We start from the raw sequence: 18,644 nt of genomic DNA, 5'->3' as shown, positions 1-18,644 counted from the left end.
TATGTTGTGCTAGCAACTCAGAAGCGTCACATGACACCATTGAACTGTAATATCAATGTGCGCCAAACATTTAAAGAGCCATTATGTACTTGATCCTAACAAAATATAATTGCTCGGATGATCCTCTGTAAGCGTGTTTTAGAGACATTCACACACAAGACAATGTATTGTATACGAAAAAAATTTATTCCAGTAAATATTTAATCGACTGGTTTCCATTTTTGCGAAGACAGAGTTGAGTGTTTTAACAGAAAAAAACAGTACAGATAATAAATATGAATGATGTTCACATCAACAGACAAATACTTTGAAACATGTCCGTCTATTTTGCCAAATCCCATAACTGGACATACTACGTGGCAGCAGTGCACAAAAATATACATAAATATCACTGTATGTAGGTTAGGTCTAGTTGCAAAAGAAATCCGAACCAGGAACTAGAGGAGTCATTTCACCCAGTTTTTTCTTTGCCAACTGTACATGGGATTGTATTAGGGTCAAATATTCCTAAAGGAATATGAACTTAAAATTGCATCCTGGGCAAATCAGAGCACAAAAAATGAATTATTTACATGATTGCATTTAAACATGTTAAAATTGCTTCAAGTTTTACTGACCCAGTAGCTATTTTCACCTTAAAGGCTAATTTACAGACAGAAATATTCCTATTATTTATGTATTTGAAGCATTAGTTGGTTGTTGTACTCTGGTTGGCTCATCAGGTGAAATTTAGTTTGAAGAGGACAGTCTGTGGAGTGGTGACATCAGCAACGGCCAGTTCCTGCCCATCAGCTAGACCCAGCTCTAGAAGCACACAAAAAAATAAAATAAATACATTTTTTTATAAACGCACAAAAATTTTAATACAAACAATACATAATCGCAACATATCTGCATAGAACCGGTTGTTTTGCAATAGTCACTCCATATCAGCCAAAACCATATAAACTATTAGTACCCGCTAAGAACTTCATATTACCTTTCAGTGTTTTGCAAAGATTTGGCCGTGTTCTTTCTTCGATAGATGCTACAGTCTTAAAGAAAGGAAACAAGCAGTGATTTTTCTATGACATGTTATTTGGCTGACACGTTTATCCAAAGTGACTTAGTTGATTGGACTAAGCAGGAGACAATTTCCCCTGGAGCATACAACCCAAGGAGCCAATAGCTGTGTGGATGTTATTGTGGCTTGTTGTTTTTTATTTTTATTTTGTAAACATAAGCAAAAATGTCCTAGCTCTCAGTCCCCCTGGCCTGAATAGAATAATTGTACTGACTCTCAATTGTACTGACTGCATTGTCTGGATAGTTTACATGCCTGCAGTCTGCAAACACCAGCTATGTCAGTTAATAATAATAATAATATTATATACTTTATTTAAACTCGATAGCATCATAGGTCAAGACATTAAAATGACAGACCTCTTTTCCTGATGTTCAAGTGAACATAACTCAGTAGGTACAATAAAGGATAACTGCATGGCTCAGCCGGTGGACTGAGTGAAATTATATAATGGCGGACTGCTTGTTTGAGGGAGTATTAGTGTGTGTTTTTGCAGTGATGAGACTGTCATACAATTTATAGTATTTAATACTCTCATAGACTGAATACAGCACCTGGGGTTCAGACATTTCACTGAGACTCCTGTCATTTTTAAGGCAAGGAGGGAGAAGCACCCGCACTCGTATCAGCGAACACCCAGACACACTCAATGTAACATACACACCTGCAAATACAGCGTTTTATTTTTCCCCTCCAGAGTTGCTGTGATTGCAGGAGATTTCATTTGTCTGAAAAGCAATAAAACACGGAGTTACACAGAAGCAGAGCGAACACAGAGGTGGTCTTCTTCCTCAAAAGCAGATCTTCCCGAATCACATCTCCCCTCCCACAACAAACATGGCCGTCTCCATGGCGATGTGGGGCACTCACAGAGAGGCATTCTCCGTCAGGTAGTCCAGCACTTCCTGCAGCTTAGCCGACGGAGAAAACTGCAGCTTCTGAGGTACCTGGCTGCAGGCGGCACAGTTTTCCTACAGTTAATCAGAAACACACTTCCTTAAAGGCAGAATAGGTAAGATTTTTGTGTTAAAACGTTGTTACAAACATTGTAAATGCCTTCCTATCATTGAACAAGACTCACTGACATGTTGGCTCACCCTCTGCCTGTTTATAGTTTATAGTAAATTTGGGTTTCAAAACATACAGTTGACAGCCCGACACTGTACAAAACATTGTATAACCGCACAATAATTCAAGCTCATTGGATGAAAATTGGTTCCAATTGCCACAGCCAATGGCGTTTCAACATCAGTGCGTTTAAAGAGAAGGGGGAGGGATAAACAGTGTTGTGGTTTGAAGGGGTTTGTTGCTGCTATTCCCCTCTTGACCGTTAGAAGTCCGGAATTACCTATTTTACCTTTAACAAACAAACCAATTTCCTTGTCCTGCAAGCACAAAATTTTATGTAGCACATAAAATGGCAAAAGCTGGTCATGTTTTAACCAGCGTAATGCTGGTTTACCACACTAAGGTACACAATAAATGTCTGGCAAGCATCTGAAAAATTACAATCCAATTACACACAGCAAGATACCCTTCATATTTCTTACAAATGTCATGGTTACCTTAATGTTACCTTGTACCCACCTTTCTTTCTGCTTCAAAAGTGTAGGTGTACAGACCATCGACGTCATTGAACACCATATAGTTATTCAGGGGAATGTAGGCACTGCAGAAAGTGAAATAATAGATGCGTGAGGCGATAATGTTGCATAAGTCTTCCATCACACAGCTGGGAAACAAGAGATTGAAAACTGACCTTGAAGCAATTTTGAACACTTCAGTTGCACATGCCGCTGAAGAGGGGAGAGAGGACGCCAAAATTAGACCATGGGTAAGGTTACATCACCATTACTCACCGGAGGAAAACGCTAACTCATGGAGGAACACACTCATGAATGCAATACAGTCACCATTAGGCTAGTGAATGCAGCCCTGTTCGAGGAACGTACCTGCAATGACTGCATTTGTAGAGGCAACTGCAGGAATGATCCTCTTCATAACACCTGAAACAAAGACATAAGTATTCCACTTTGCAAGACGGTGTGGCTTGCTTATATTACACACTAATGTGATTTTCCTCTCCTAAGTTAGCATTATTTCACACACAATTCATTTTTCTTGAAATCTTGAAATAATGGTGTCTTACAAGCCCGTGTGGGCTGGGCATTTGTGTGATGTGTGACAATGAACGAAGAATAATCAATCAATATGGAGAGTGGCAGGGGGTTAAGACTGGCCTTGCGTGAGTCTGTAGGTGACCCCTGTGATTTTGAACTCGGACGCTCGCTCCTGGGACCTCCGGAACACCCACTGGATGTGCTCAGGGTCATCATCGTCCAGCGCAACCTCATCTGGAGACCACAAACCACGACCATAAAGCACTGACCACATATCACAATCATTTCACCAATACATTTACTTAACCGTCTGCAAAAGCGGTAGACTTAGCAGCCTGATTTGAATTAAACTTTGTGACTCTTTTCAAGGCTCTTGTCATTAAGGTTATTAGAAGTATATACTCAATCTTGTTTCACTCTAGCTTCTGAAGATAAATCCATAGCAAGTCTGACTTGTGGTTCACTTTAGACTGTCGTACAAGTACTATCCTGGCAATTAATCACTTTAAAACAGTTAAGCGGATATCTCATCACAATGTTCCTTTTGCAAATGTGAACAAGAAACAATCGCACATTTGTTTTATACCCAACCACTCTAAATGTTTCTGGTTAGAAGTATCTTTACTAGTCTTTACAAATGTACTTAAGTTATTTCAAATCAATGATTTAATGGTCTTGTTTTTAAATTGGCTTATCACACTGGCTTATCTGTAATTGACAATGTTATAAAGCCATTGACTCTTTTGGGTAAATTACACATACACAAGTCAAGGATTACAGCCACTAATATTCTATGACTCCCTATCCACCTTTTGTCATAATATGAAAACAGAAATAAATAAATAAAAATAAAAAATCATTTGAAACTTAAGTATACTAGGATCATTTGAGACCATGTTGTAATGGATACTGTAATTTCCCTGTATGTGTATACATATGCAATAAATAAATAAAAATATAATAAAAAAGAAAGGAAAAGGAAAGGAAAAAATGTACTTGTGCTGACAAAACACATAGAGCAGAGGAGTGAACATTAACACAGTCATTACATTACCCACCCACAGTCCCACCCAAAACCCTGCGTGTCATACATGTTGAGGTCTGTCTGTGAACGCACCTCCGAAGGGTTTTTCTTTAGGCCACTGCAGCAGGCGAACATATTCCACACAGTGCTCCGGCAGCCGGGGCATGGAAGCAATGGTACACATCGGGAAATTAATCTGAAACAGGAAAACATAATTTATAACAATTCATTTTTTCCAAAGCGACTTCAAAGTTGATTTCACTAAGCAGGGGGCAATCCCCCCTGGAGCAATGTGAGGTTCAGGGCCTTGCTCAAGGGCCCAACAGCTGTGCGCATCTTATCGTGGCTACACCTAGGCTTGAACTGCCAACTGAGTCCCAGTCAGGTGCCTTAAGCACTAGACTACAGTATCTCTGATCGGACATCGTAGCGTCTCTTCCACTTGTGCATTTAATTTAAAAGCGCATTTCATGCATTTATAAAAGATAATAAAGTGAAGCTGAGATGCGGCGTGCATGCGCTCACCTGGGGTGGGTAGAGCTCCAGAGTGCACTCGATGCAGGCAGTCATGCCGGGGAGGACCACCCGCGCGTTGCCCTTGAAGCCCTCCGTCCCCCCGTCGATGAGCGGGATGATGGAGCTGGAGTCCAGGACGCCGTCTTCATAAATCAGCAGGGACATCTGAGCAACAAGACCACACGCAGGGGTTACCCGTCAGCTGAGGAACTTACACATCCCAACCTACAGACCGCGTAATCCGCCGTATGATGCGTACCAGCATGCCGTTCATCCACCGCCTGGCTATGATGGAGTCCAGGCCACACACGATAATATGGAATTCTGAGAAATAAAACAAAATGGTGCAAATGCTACTGCTTTGGTGTCACAGAAAGTAAATGTTTCTGAACAATGAGTCATATCTATTGCTACATTACATAACATATCAGTTACACAATCACACACGTTGTGGTCTAGTGATCTTCATCATGAAAGAAACAAGTGTAAAGCTAAAAATAAGACTTCTAGGTTGAATTTAAAAAATGTAATGTCCTGAACATGACAACAAGATGGTAGATATCAGATATCCGTACTTACGGCGGTAAAATGATTCATCAAAATCTTGTATTTTCTTAAAATACCTGACAGAATCGTTAAGAACATAACATTAACTGGCAGGACAACTGTATTTACAACACATTCTCAGACAAGTATGAATACATTATTGAAAGAGTACAAATGCAATCATACAAAGCTCAAATCCTGTTCAAAAGGATACGGTACCACTTTGCATCCTGGGATACGACAGTTGACAAATTCTGCTGCCACGTCTGCCTTTGGCCGCCCCACATCTTTAGGCCTTCAGAAATGTACATTACATTCATGAGCCATAGATAAGTGTAATAATTGGCACATAAATAATAATCTCTTTTTTTTTTGTTTTTGTTTTTTTACTTTGCTTTCATTGTTTTTATTTTTCTCATCAACAACAAATATACAGCAATTATTGCTTCATATCTTTCAGTTAGTTATGGCACTGTAATGTAAATAGTGGTGATAATATAAGTACTGTAAGTACATTCTTATTCATCCAAAGTGATAGTCACAGCAGACTAGATTAGCTCACTTCATATTCAACTTGCCAACAAAATGGTCAAAAACCTCACTGTCCAAGAGCAAGATCAAGTCACTTAAATAGAGTTTATAACCAAATGAGATAACAGCTTTTGTTCTGGGCATTTTTGCACCAATTAATTACAATTTTCATAACCCTATGACAAAACATGCATGCATTCCATTCCATTCCATTGGGGGGGGGGGGGGGGGGTGTTTCATGGTAATTATAGGTTTAAAAAAATAAAAAAATAAAAATTAAGTGAGGAGTACTGACCGAAATAGAAACTGCCTGTTCAGGTTGGAGACATCAATGGTGTCCATATCAACTACATGAATGTGACGAAAACCAGACAGAGCCTAAACCACAGGACAGCCACAGGAGGAGAGCAAGACATGGATTCAATCATTAATATATGCGTTCATATGAATCAACTCCGACTCAAAAAGTAACTGAAACCCTTCCTCTTACAACCAAAGACAAGCTATACATAATAAGCATGGCATTTTGCGATGCAAATTTAAGAAATGAACCAAAACTGAACACAGTGCATGTGTACGACGTCAGACTACACTATATCAGTATACACTAGCAGCAAGCAATTTATGCACAGCAGAACAGTGTGTTCCAGAAGGTGAAGAACAAGGTCACTAAGAAAAGGTTGATAGACAGGTTTGACGTACTTAAAAGACATACACTTATCGGCAATGTAACCGGTATCGGTAATGTTTTGAGAATACAAGGCGTAACTGTGACAAAGCATTAAAGGTACTTAATAACACGCCTGATTCCTTTTTAGAGGAGCACTGTCATGCTTTATTCAGTTGAGCTTATTTGGATTAAATGCTTAAATTATGTGCGTAGGCATCACCGTGCTAATATTTTAATTTGCCATTTCCTAAATATGGGGCAAAACTTCCAACACGTCCAGTGACGTAACTGGACGCGTTTCGCTTGAATATCCAGCCTACCCAGAAGGTAACGGGCGCTCAAATTCCACCCTTGAATGCAGAGACTGGTTTATGGGCATGGGCGGCCACTCACACAGGCGATCACATGATCCAAAAATACGGTAACGTTAGCATACATATATCACGGAACCTATCTTGGCTAGCATGAGCCATATCAGGACAGCTCTGACTTTGCAGAGTTACGGCACGGCTCCACCGCAGCCATCAACCTCAGCAATCGCCAATCGGTTCAGTTGTAACCAGCTAAATTATATATTTATTCATAATTCTTATGAGAGACCGGGGCGACCAAGCTAACCAAATCAGACTGATGACGCAGCCGACGTGAATGGAAATTATAAACTATATGGGAATGAACCTCCGCGATTCTCTAACTTTGACGTTTCCATCGAACGGGACACGATGGCTACAGTGAGAGAGACAAGGGGACCAGGAGGGCAGCTTAGCAACGAGTAAGTAAATATCTAGCCAACAAGCTGTATCAAAATCTTGACTGTGGATACTTCTTCCAATTCATCCTCATATTGTTGCAGAAGAAGTTGGCAAGTACTGCAGGATGTAGCAAGGGTTCGATCGAAGAGAAAGGGTTCGAAGAGATTATTGGCAGTGATGCAAACTCCCATGTTTGGTTGTCCCATGTTCCTCCGCTGTCTGTCTCAGACTAAGCAGGAGACAATACTCCCCTGGAGCAATGCAGGGTTAGCGGATCTTATTGTGGCTACACTGGGATTCGAACCACCGACCTTGTGTGTCCCAGTCATTTACCTTAACCACTACGCTACAGGCCGCCCTGTCACGCAATGCTTCCTTTGTAAATCCCGGTTCAAAACTGTCGTATTTCTTCGTCAAAATCGAAAAGCTTGTACTCTAACACGCCGACGTCAGAGCTGCCCATCATATCGCTCAGGCTAGCCAAAGTAGGTTCCGTGATATTTGTATGCTAATGTTAGGGAGGACAACCACATTTTTTTTTCTTTTTCCGGAAATCAACATGAATATTATGATTCAAATATCAGTTTAACCTTAAATTAACGTGTTTAAATGGAATTTTCATGTGATAAAATTACTGTTTTTGTGGCTTTTAAATGCACATATAAATGCTGGACCCCGACCGCACCGAAAAACAGGCAGATTTCACTGAACATAATTTAAGCATTTAATCCAAATAAGCTCAACTGAAAAAAAAAGTGACAGTGCTCCTTTAAGTTCAATTGTCTCAGGTTAGGTCAAATGATATAAAACGGTCATACTTTTACAGGTAAATGTTGTTGGTTTTTTTTTTTTTTTTAAGCTACCCATATTTTGCTTTAATTTTAACATTTTAAATCTTACCAGATTTTTGAGGAGTTCACAGCCCAAGCCACCAGCTCCAATAACCAGAATCTTACATGTTTCTAATAAAAACTGAAGTGACTGGGAAAAAAAAGTCCATGGTTAAAGTGTCACTGTAATAACACTGCAATTAACACTAATATTACTATGAATTAACATCAATATTAATATTAAAGAACAAGACAACTTTTTTGAATAAAGCTGTAACTAGCCATTTACTGGAAAACATACACAACATGATGTAGCTTCTATACAGAGATCTTCTGAATGAAACAGGAACAGCTTGCACAATGCAAAATTACTGGAATACGAGAAAAACAGGCAGCTTTTTACATTGTGAAGCTATTTGATGGTATTGGACTAACATGACATGATTCAAATAAAAACACTCCATTAAAAATTGGTAATAAATACCATTGTTGAATGCTCTCCGATTTATAGTTTTCATTGTGTAGGGTCTACATAGTTGATAATGATTTGTTTGTTCACTGAACGTGAACAAAATACAAAAAACATTTTACCACCACTTGTATTATGGTTACCAGTCATCCATATTGCTGTGTCAATGTCAGGGGAAGAAAAAAAAATACAATCACGGCTCTCACTTCTGTGCTGGGCTCAAAGTCAGGGTGTGTGAATGGTCCAGGTCTCTCTAGAAACTTCTTGACATGGTTCCAGCGCCCATCCCAGTCTCCCTTGACCCCGCTCCCGCCATCTACTGCCATTCTGCACAGAACACATAAACTGAGCTACACATATCAGCCAGAAAATAACTTCAAGACCCTCTCCATACGGACAACCTCAGAATATTTGCAGGGTTTGGATATTGCATTCAATTTGGTGTAATCCAGTAGAGTAATTAACTTCTCCCATATACATAATATTGCTGTTGCTTATACAGATATACCAATGTTTTTATATTTATTCTCTCATAACTACAGCCATGCACCTGTTGAAGTAATTTGTGCATGACGCGAAATCTGTAACCCCTTTCCATAACAAAGGGGAGGGCTGGAAAGATTCAATCGTCTGTAGTTAGCCAGTTACATATCTGTTATTCTGAGGTGGTCAGTAGTGAGTAAAGCTACCAGCAATTATTTAACTTATGGGACTGAAATGTGTTGTAGTCTATGTTTTAACATTACAGACACAAATGCATACATTCATCGTGCTAGCCAACTAGTTAGAAATGAAAATAACATGAATTGCCAGCTAGCTAGCTACAGCGTAGTAGTTGAACACTGTGGTTAACCAAATTTCATTCGCATTCATCTCATTGTCCTCGCCACAATAAACGTCAAGCCTGTAGCTAGCTAGCCAACCAATTTAGTTAGCCAACTACTGCTAATGTGTTACCTAGCTACTGTGGAAATTTGGCTGGACAGTGCATTATCATCATCTAACTACCAAATAACTTGGCAGTTAGCTAGCTAACTTGTATTTAAATATGAACGTGGATATGATGAAACTAGACACAATGTACAACATCGTTAAGTGGTCATGTTTTAGTCAGCTATATTTTAACGAGCTAGCTAGTGTAAACTGGCCAACGTTATCCAGAGAAGATAGGACACGCAAGCTAGCTAGCTAGTCCGCTAACCAGCCAGGTGAAATATTAGCTTCATCTAGCTAACGTTAAGACGACTTGTATATCAGAAGATCAGGTGAATGCACCGATTTGGACCAATTGTAACCCAAATGACCAATGCGTTACTTAGCAGTGGCTCGGGTGGCATTATGTCGGTAGGTAGCCACGTTTGGTAACTCATACGAATTTCCACTTAGCTGATGTCCAAATAGTAACGTTACTAGCTTGCTAGCTTCGTTAACGTTAGCCAGCTACTCCCTGCGCTAGCTATGTAACTTCAATCAAACCTGCTGCCAGTTTCTAGTATTTCATCACTAACTTCTCAGTCAGCTCCTCTATTCTCCTTCTTTTCTTCTCCCTAAAAAGAGAGAATAAAAGAAGGTTCACACATGCTCGGTTTTCAGCAGGTAGTAAATGAGACTGTTCGCATTTTGACCAGTTAGCAATTGTATATCGTTCTCGTTCAAGATACTTACGGCTCGACCACATCCGCCATATTTTCATGGTCGTGCGTCTCTTCCCAGAATGCTTCAGATTTTTTCATAATGAACGTTTGTCTGAGCCAATCAAAGATGAGTGTGCGGAGAGTTCGATGAGGAAAGAACCAAATGGGAAAGAAAAACGTTATACATTCTATGGGTTATGTATACTTACTATTTAAACTTGCTAGATACCTATTATTATTATTATTATTATTATTATTATTATTATTATTATTATTATTATTATTATTATTATTATTATTATTATTATTATTATTATTATTAGTAGTAGTAGGGCGGCACGGATGGTGCAGTGGGTAGCACTGCCGCCTCACAGCAAGGAGGTCCTGGGTTCGAATCCCCGTCGGCCGGGGCCTCTCTGTGTGGAGTTTGCATGTTCTCCCCGTGTCTGCGTGGGTTTCCTCCGGGTACTCCGGTTTCCTCCCACAGTCCAAAGACATGCACGTTAGGCTGATTGGAGAGTCTAAATTGCCCGTAGGTGTGAGTGTGTGAGTGTGTGAGTGTGTGAGTGTGTGAGTGCCCTGCGATGGAGTGGTTAAGGTAAATGACTGGGACACGCAAGGTCAGTGGTTCTAATCCCGGTGTAGCCACAATAAGATCCGCACAGCCGTTGGGCCCTTGAGCAAGGCCCTTAACCCTGCATTGCTCCAGGGGAGGATTGTCTCCTGCTTAGTCGAATCAACTGTGTGTCGCTCTGGGTAAGAGCGTCTGCCAAATGCCAATAATGTAATGTAATGTAATGTAATGTAATGCATGCATTTCTGTTAATTGTGATTGTCATAAATGAACTGATATTACATACGTTGTCAAAATGCTTTATTGTACATTTCACTTATCATTTGTCCAACATTTTGTATGAAACTCACTAGCCTATAGGAGTGCATGATTGTACTGAGAAGCCTCGTTTGGGTTATCGCGAGAAAGTGGAAATGAACGCGTTTGTGCGCGATGCGGTGCTTGTTGATCTGTCACGAGCGGCGAGCTAGCTGGAGCAGGCTGGAGCTATGGCAAAGGTGGAAATTGCACCACTGAGACCCTGGGATGATTTCTTCCCTGGAGCCGAACGGTTCTCCAAACCAGATCTTGCCGATTTAATCAAATGGAATAACAGGGTTGTCAGCAATCTGTTATATTATCAGACAAATTATTTGGCGGTGGTAATTGTTGTTTTTCTGATTGTGGGGTAAGTAGCTATATGCAGCTAGTGCTACTTTCAACTCGGGCCTCTGTTGTGTTCTATATTACACCACATCATTTTTATTTTTTCTGGCTGTTGTTGTTGTCAGCATGAACGTTAACGTTACATTGAAAAGGTTCCGCCGCTTCGCAAGGGTTCGGTTTGTTGCCGACTTTAAATAGTTGCGCACACTTAACGTTACGCCTTTGTACTCTACGTGGCATTCACTGGAAAACTACCGTAATACAGTATTGCGTATTCGCTATGTTTTAATGTAATGTTCATGCACTCTCGGTCTCAGTTTTTTTTTTTTTTTTTTTATGAGTACAGGAAACGAAGTAGGGAAGGGCACAGACACGATAGAACGGTTACAGAAATGCAGACATTTGCAACTGAACCAGACGTCGATCGGCAAATATGCAAAACTAGAGTTACATGCTATTTGATATGCTACAGTTGAGCTTAAAAAAACGTCACTAACTCACTAACGTCAGTCTGCTATGTTCTTCTCATGCTATATATCCATCCCTGATGTAATGCTGTGCTGTATTGACTTGATTGGTTACTGATTCTAACGTGCGCTTCAGACCAATGGAGGAGGGCATTGCCACCATAACGACAATATTTGGAGCACCACGCAAAACTTCTCAGTTTTATGTGAAATTGACGTTGCCTGTTTGGAGACCTTATATGGAGAAAGGCCTATATTACGGATACGACCTACAGCTTATTACTTTTACAGACTATCACAATCAGAATCGATAAAGATGTCAATACAAAAACATTTGGAAGTTTGCTAAACATTAGGTAACCAATAGTTGTATTTTGTAAGTTCAATAATGCATGAAAAAGTTTTTTTTTTTTTTTTGTATTGGCAAAGTGAGACATGAATCTGTGACCGTGGAAAAATGCTGCAGTGTGTTTGAAATCGCATGGTTCTGTGGTTCACTAAGTGGTGAGCAGTGCCATTTTTTTTTTTTACAGTGCCCAAAATTTGAAGTGATTCTCTAAAAATAGCCAGATCTGGGCACTTGACCGTGATGACACATGGTTGCTATGGGCCACGGAGCCCCTGAGCCCTCCCCAATTATATCAGCTGCTGCAGGAGATTAAACAGATACAGAGACACACTCAAGGGGGCCAGCAGGTGCAGTTCCGACAAGTCCTATGCTGTACAAAGACTAGTTTTGATCAGTCACATTAGGAACATGCAGTACAGTGTGTAAGTATTTGGTCTGTAAGGCATCCATTTACATCTATATCGGCTGATCCATTTTCTACACGGTCCTCCCATTTTAGGGGTCCAGAAGTAATTGGACAGATTATTTTGAATGAAGTCACATTCAAAACCTGGCTGCAAATCCTTTGCATTCGAGGACTGCCTGAAGTCTGTGACCCAAAGATATCACCAGGCACTGGGCGTCTTCTCTGGTGATGCTCTGCCAGGCCTGTACTGCAGCCGTCTTCAAGTCGTGTCCTGAAAAATCCTGTCGCTTTAGCAGTATGTTTGGGCTCATTGTCATGCTGCAAGGTGAAGTACTGTCCAATGAGTTTTGAGGCATTCCATTGCCTGAGCAGATAAGATGTTTCTGAACACTTCAGTCATCCTGCTGTGCCATCAGCAGGAGCATTATCAATGAAGATAAGTGAGCCAGTTCCAATGGTAGCCATACTACCATGTCTAAGCCATATTTCACAGATAGTGGGTTTCTCTGGATCGAATAATTATAATAATAATAATAATTATTATTATTATTATTATTATCATTATTATTATTATTAATTTGTTATTTGGCTGACACTTTAATCATAAATGACTTACAGTTGATTAGACTATGCAAGGGACAACCCCACCAGGAGCAATGTTGGGTTAAGAGCCTTGCTTAAAAGCTGTGGGGATCTTACACTGGGGCTTGAACCACTAACCTTTTGAGTCCCGGTCAAGCACCTTAGCCAACAGGCTGCATGCTGCCCCTATAAAACACGCAAAAAAGGCACATGGAAAACTCACATTGACCCGCTGCAATAAGTTCAACTCAATCTCCACATTTGCAATGGCAGGTCATGTTTTTGCACCCTTGTGCTGTGACGTGGAGAGCATACAGCCAGCTGATGCTTATCTTAAGCCTCCTCTGTTCCCCCTCTCTACCATCTCCAGGCACTGCTCTGGACTGCTGCTCTTCAAACGCTAGTCTAGGCGTTACTAAGATGCTGGTACAGACTGCAGTCGCTCATTTGACCACAGGAGAGAATAAGGCTGTGATTATGCTGCCTATTGAAGCCTTCCCTCCCTGCAATACGCTATGGGCAGTTATACGTCTCACTGTGGGGCTGCTGGCTACAGCCGGTGCTGGCTTAGTCGGGATTAAGTCTCGAGTATGGGATTTGTAAAAGCACTGAATCAATGAATGGGACTCTGTGACTGAATGTGAAACTATATCTGCTTGTATAAAGGTTTGCTTGTGGCTAGTTATATATTTATTTGAAGTGCATTGGACTGAAGTGGAATTTTCCACTCTTCGAGTCGTGTTAGCTTTGCATTTACTCGTAGTTTTAAATGTGGTGAGAAAACCAGACCAAGTGTGTATTTGCAGGATGTCACCAGTAGGTGGTGCTAAATAACTGAGGCAAGGAACATTTCCCAAGTTTATTTTACCATTTATTGTGTTTACATAATTTAATCCGTGGATATCATAAATAGTTTTTACATTTTCTTTCAGGAACACTAATGACTTAAACACTCTATGAATAATTTACAGAACATTAAAAAACATATACTGTGTTATAATGGTTCTGTGTGGTGTGTGTGTTTTTTCAGGTTTATGAACCCTCTGGGCATGATCCTGGGTGGGGCAGTTGTCACCCTGGTGTTCATGGGCTCAGTATGGGGTGCGGAGAACAAGGTTATGATCAAGAACTTCAAGAAGAAGAATCCCACACTCTTTGTCCTGGCTGTTATGGGTGTCAGCTACTTCCTGATGTCCCTCTTTGGGGGGGTCATGGTGTTCATCTTCGGAATCACTTTCCCAATGCTCCGTAAGTTTCCCTCACTGTCTCCCAACCTTCCACAGGAATATGTACACATTCACTGGCAGCCACTGGCAGTCTCTGAAATGGAGTACAACAAACACATTGTCTGGGATTCAATTAAAGTCCCTGACTTTGACTATCAATTAGAAGCAAGATTCCTTTGTTCACAAGTGCACTTTGGGGGGTTCAGCTAAAACTGACTTGCCAAGCTCATTTTGCCAAAAAGGAAATTTGCAATGCTTGCATTTGCTTGTAGGCCAAACTGCTGACTGTATACAGGCCATAGGGTTTAAATACAGCAGATATATTTTTGGGTCCAGTTTATGAAAGGAATTGAATAGGATTATATCACTGAATACCAAGCTGAAGTGTCTTTTATTTTATAATTCCAGATAAGGCTTATTTGTCAACTGTTAGCCATGTAGCTTGCCCAGGATAAGGGGAACTTCTGAGTAATGTTGTAGTGATTCACCAAACGTGGCTGCAGTAAACAGCAGGCTTAGGCACCCAGGCTGGGAAATGAAATGATAGTGTGCCGGAAAAGCAGGTCATGCCATGTAGCTCCTCCCGTGTGAGTTATACTAATCCTATTGACTCGTGTTGCCCGGTTGCTATGGAGTCAGACCTGAAACAGAGAGCAGATTGGCATATGTCATGCAACTGGCAGATGGATGCACCACGAGCTAATTAAAAAGAGGACATTATCAGTGCCACCATACTGTAAAGTCTATGTTATGACAAAGCTGGGATATTTTGTGGTGTGCTTGCCACATGTACAGAAGTAAATTTGTATGAAGACATTCAGGATGTTGAAAGGCATCTGACCGATGTTGCCAGCTCAGCAGGGCACCATGTCATCAGACTGCCCTCCAAAAGAGCCTTTTTCTGGAAGGAATTTCAAGGCTGTGGCTGGAGGCTATCCAGAAGTTATACTATTTCTGGAAAGTGTCTTTCATTTTGTGACAGTCTGGTTAAAAATGGCTGTACAATCTCAAATTACGCCAACACCAGTTCATTAGGAAGTTAATGATCCAGACCTCCAATGACATTATGTGACCATCAGTAATTTGAAATGAAGTATACAAACATTTGCATGAATAATGGACAAAAATACTGGACCATATATACCTACATCTATATATATATATACATATATAACTTTTATTTTTTCTGCTGATTGTAACATTATCAACAGTGAGATGCATTACAGAGCTCAATTATGTAGGTGTGATCTAATGCATTAATGCAACTAATGATTATTTCCTGATCTTTCATTTAGATTTTTAGCACATTACATGTATTATGACAAAAAGAAAATTCTATTATAATACAGTTCTTATAAATATTACAATACGATGCTAACGGTAGTATTTCTTTCGTCAGTGGTCTTTGCACATGCTTCCACAAGGCTGCGCAATATGAAGAATAAACTGGAGAACAAGATCGAGGGGGTGGGGCTAAAGAAGACGCCCATGGGCATCATCCTGGATGCCCTGGGCCAGCAGGAGGAGAACTTCAACAAGATCCAGGACTTCCTGGAGAGCAAGATAAAACAGTGAAGACCAGACACCAGCCGTCACTCCTCAACTGTCCCTGGTCCGTGTTCTGTCTCCTTTCATGTTCTCCTGGCTGTCTAATGGCAGCTTGTATTCCTCATTATTTCCCCCGTTTGTATGTAAACAGTACCTGTGTATTGCACATTAACTGTGTACTGCTGGCAGGAGCAGGCAGTAAGAAATGATTGCCTATCAGTTTCACCGCTGAAGGACATGAAATTCGTCGTTAAAGCTAGCCTCGCAACTGTTCGGCATTCGACAGTTTGTTTCCGCGGGTTTCTCGCATTTATATTATGTGTGTTGCTTGGGAAGAAATGTTTATGTTGAAAAATGTCTCATTTTTGGAAAGAGACCATGATTTAGGACTTGAGATAATTTAATTAAGATTAAAGTTAATTAAGCCTGGATTAAGAAGAATGCTAGTCTATTACAGCATGCCTAAAACCTGTAATGATTGAATTGCATTTATTTATTAAAGAATATCTAGAATTGTAGCGGCTGTTTTTATTGGATATTTTTGGAGAAATGTAGTTTCTTGTGCTACCTCAGAATGATCATCTTATTGTTCGCATCAAGTCCCGCTGTGGTCAAGTATAATATTTCAACGTGTAAGAAAACGTTGGTGGTAATTCGCGGACATACGCATTTGAACAATGACAGGTTGCAACATCTCTATGCTTTTTGCACTCAAGAAAAAACATCCAAACATCCTTTATGCAATCATAGCTATGCAAGTCTGGTAAAATGATTGAAAATGTTTTTTTTCTCATTTTTCTTCTTATGTAAACCAAGATTTGGTCTCTTCTCTTGTTCCCATCGTTGTTTTTTCTTGTTTTGGAATGTTGGACACAGTGAAATGGCATTGTAAATTAAAATGATCAAACTGAGTGCATTGTAAATTCCCTATCGATTTAGCATTGTCAATTGAGTTTTAAAATGATTTGTTGAGTTTTTGTTTATTGATGTAATTTGTAGGGCGATGTCTATACAGAATTTGTAAAGTTTGAATTAGGAATAACTGACTTGATGGACTGTATGGCACAAGAATCTTTATTAAGTTGATCTCTGGAGTGAATGTAAAATCTTGCTTTTTTAACACCTGTAACAGAATGCACAGAATATCATCCATTTGTCAATTTAAATACGATATTAACAGAACCCTTTATACAAACATGTAGTTGCTGATCCTGGCACTGCATATTAATGGTATCTCTGAACCTTTGTGTGAATATAATCCAGGTAATGGGCTGAGTTTTTTTCCCCCATTAATCATGTTGCAATGAATCCAACTGACACCAAAAAGGTTCTAAAGGAAGCAATATCCATGTCAGTGACTTTGTTATATACAGTATGCTTTGCTTATTTTCAATTCATGAAAGGGTAGTTTATACTTCAAAGGTAGTTTCATTACTCCATGCCAATAAAAAGAGCAGGATCCAAACAATGTATTGGTGTCATTTCCTATTTATCACACTCTGTAAAGCTGAAATATTTGTTTTGACAAATTGTATGAATTCCATTCATCCGCGATAGAGAAAAAAAACTTCCCAAATCTATACATTGCTATGTTTGCAGGGCAAATACACCAGGTGAACTCAGCATTCCCATTCTAGCATGCATTTAAGTAGGCCTCTCTCTGGGTTGCTGTGTCAGCAAATCCATACTAATGTCATACATGACAATGGTAGAGCTATATTGTTATTGGTGTTGCATGCTTTAGGCTTAGACTGTGAAAAGGCTCTAACGCACTCAGGACTCTGGCCTTGACAGCTAGTATTATTATTATTATTATTATTATTATTATTATTATTATTATTATTATTAACTAGTACAGATTAAGTTCAGTACTGGACTGAAATGTATTTTCTATGGAAGTTTATAATGGCTTGCTTGACAATGGCACAACTCTGGTCCTCATGTTAACAAACACCCTAACATACTCAAAAGGCAATCAAAAGCATAGAATGAAGACTAGATACTTTAAAGTGTTCTTATACCTGCACTAAGGAAGCAATTGAATACACTTGACTAATCAGAAAGAGGTGAGAAGACAACTGTCCAATTATTTTTGGTGGTCCTCTAAAATGGAGGGACTTTGTATAAAAAGGGATGTAATGCTTCTATGGATCACCCAGTGTGGATATAATTAGACTCAAATTAAAGGTGAGTCTGCACTTTAACATCACATTCATCGTTTCATTTCAAATCCAATGTGCTGGAGGACAGCCAAAAGAACAGAAATTGCACCACTGTCTAAATACTTATGGGCTGCACTGTAAATTACTCAACATTAGAAGTGGCCTGGCTTTTCCCATGTTTATATGTTAGCTGAAGGTGTGTGAAAGAGGCAAAGAGACTAAGTCTGGAGAAAGCGCTGCACCAAGGCACTCGAGTGCGAGGTCAGGACCAGTCACGAGGCAGTATGTTTGTTTTCTCCACTTGCTGGGAAGAGTGATTAATGTTTGCCTCCCAGTACTTTTCCTTGGAAAAACTCTTCAAGGAGACCTCATTGGCTAATTTGAAGAAGAAAGCCCTGCCAGCATAAGACATCAGTAAAATCGGCCCTTTGACGGGCTTGGCGAGTACAGCAGCACCATTTGGTTTCTCCTATTCTGCAGCTGTTGAGTTGATCCTTCCAAACAGGCGCACGTCTTTTTCCGAAAATCCT

The 18,644-nt window shown here is 40.0% G+C and overlaps 2 protein-coding genes across 4 annotated transcripts; one reads left to right on the top strand and one right to left on the bottom strand.

The window, feature by feature from the left end:
• Positions 1 to 165: 165 nt before the first annotated feature.
• On the bottom strand, positions 166 to 10,266 carry uba3 (ubiquitin-like modifier activating enzyme 3). 3 transcript variants are annotated; one of them, XM_061219322.1, is made up of 18 exons: positions 10,187 to 10,233; positions 10,030 to 10,068; positions 8,728 to 8,848; positions 8,123 to 8,203; positions 6,096 to 6,178; positions 5,484 to 5,564; positions 5,303 to 5,346; positions 4,983 to 5,047; positions 4,733 to 4,888; positions 4,301 to 4,403; positions 3,304 to 3,417; positions 3,016 to 3,069; positions 2,823 to 2,859; positions 2,651 to 2,732; positions 1,934 to 2,034; positions 1,728 to 1,791; positions 980 to 1,034; positions 166 to 804 (listed from the first exon to the last, which is right to left on the bottom strand). In XM_061219322.1, the coding sequence occupies exons 1-18, from the start codon at positions 10,204 to 10,206 to the stop codon at positions 719 to 721; spliced, it is 1,386 nt and encodes a 461-aa protein (XP_061075306.1). In that variant the 5' UTR covers positions 10,207 to 10,233; the 3' UTR covers positions 166 to 718. The 3 variants fall into 3 exon arrangements, with proteins under 3 accessions (XP_061075306.1, XP_061075305.1, XP_061075307.1); XM_061219321.1 differs by lacking the exon at positions 10,030 to 10,068 and having other exon boundaries at positions 10,187 to 10,266; XM_061219323.1 differs by lacking the exon at positions 10,187 to 10,233 and having other exon boundaries at positions 9,998 to 10,061.
• Positions 10,267 to 11,165: 899 nt separating this feature from the next.
• On the top strand, positions 11,166 to 17,420 carry arl6ip5a (ADP-ribosylation factor-like 6 interacting protein 5a). Its single transcript, XM_061220192.1, has 3 exons — positions 11,166 to 11,396; positions 14,209 to 14,426; positions 15,804 to 17,420. Exons 1-3 carry the CDS (start codon positions 11,218 to 11,220, stop codon positions 15,977 to 15,979), a joined length of 573 nt encoding a protein of 190 aa, XP_061076176.1. The 5' UTR covers positions 11,166 to 11,217; the 3' UTR covers positions 15,980 to 17,420.
• Positions 17,421 to 18,644: the final 1,224 nt, after the last annotated feature.

Source organism: Conger conger, chromosome 14, assembly GCF_963514075.1.
Source record: "Conger conger chromosome 14, fConCon1.1, whole genome shotgun sequence".
Lineage (NCBI taxonomy): Eukaryota > Metazoa > Chordata > Actinopteri > Anguilliformes > Congridae > Conger > Conger conger.
Note: the sequence above shows the minus strand (reverse complement) of the source record. Positions and strands in the feature narration are given on the sequence as shown.

Excerpts from the sequence above, each read along its gene's own strand:
- arl6ip5a (XM_061220192.1), top strand. The coding sequence starts at position 11,218 with ATGGCAAAGGTGGAAATTGCACCACTGAGACCCTGGGATGATTTCTTC. Across the intron at positions 11,397-14,208 it reads GTTGTTTTTCTGATTGTGGG|GTTTATGAACCCTCTGGGCA; the intron begins GTAAGTAGCTAT and ends GTGTTTTTTCAG. Across the intron at positions 14,427-15,803 it reads AATCACTTTCCCAATGCTCC|TGGTCTTTGCACATGCTTCC; the intron begins GTAAGTTTCCCT and ends TTCTTTCGTCAG.
- uba3 (XM_061219321.1), bottom strand. The coding sequence starts at position 10,254 with ATGAAAAAATCTGAAGCATTCTGGGAAGAGACGCACGACCATGAAAAT. Across the intron at positions 5,565-6,095 it reads AACAGGCAGTTTCTATTTCG|GCCTAAAGATGTGGGGCGGC; the intron begins GTCAGTACTCCT and ends ACATTTCTGAAG. Across the intron at positions 2,860-3,015 it reads TACAAATGCAGTCATTGCAG|CGGCATGTGCAACTGAAGTG; the intron begins GTACGTTCCTCG and ends TCCCCTCTTCAG.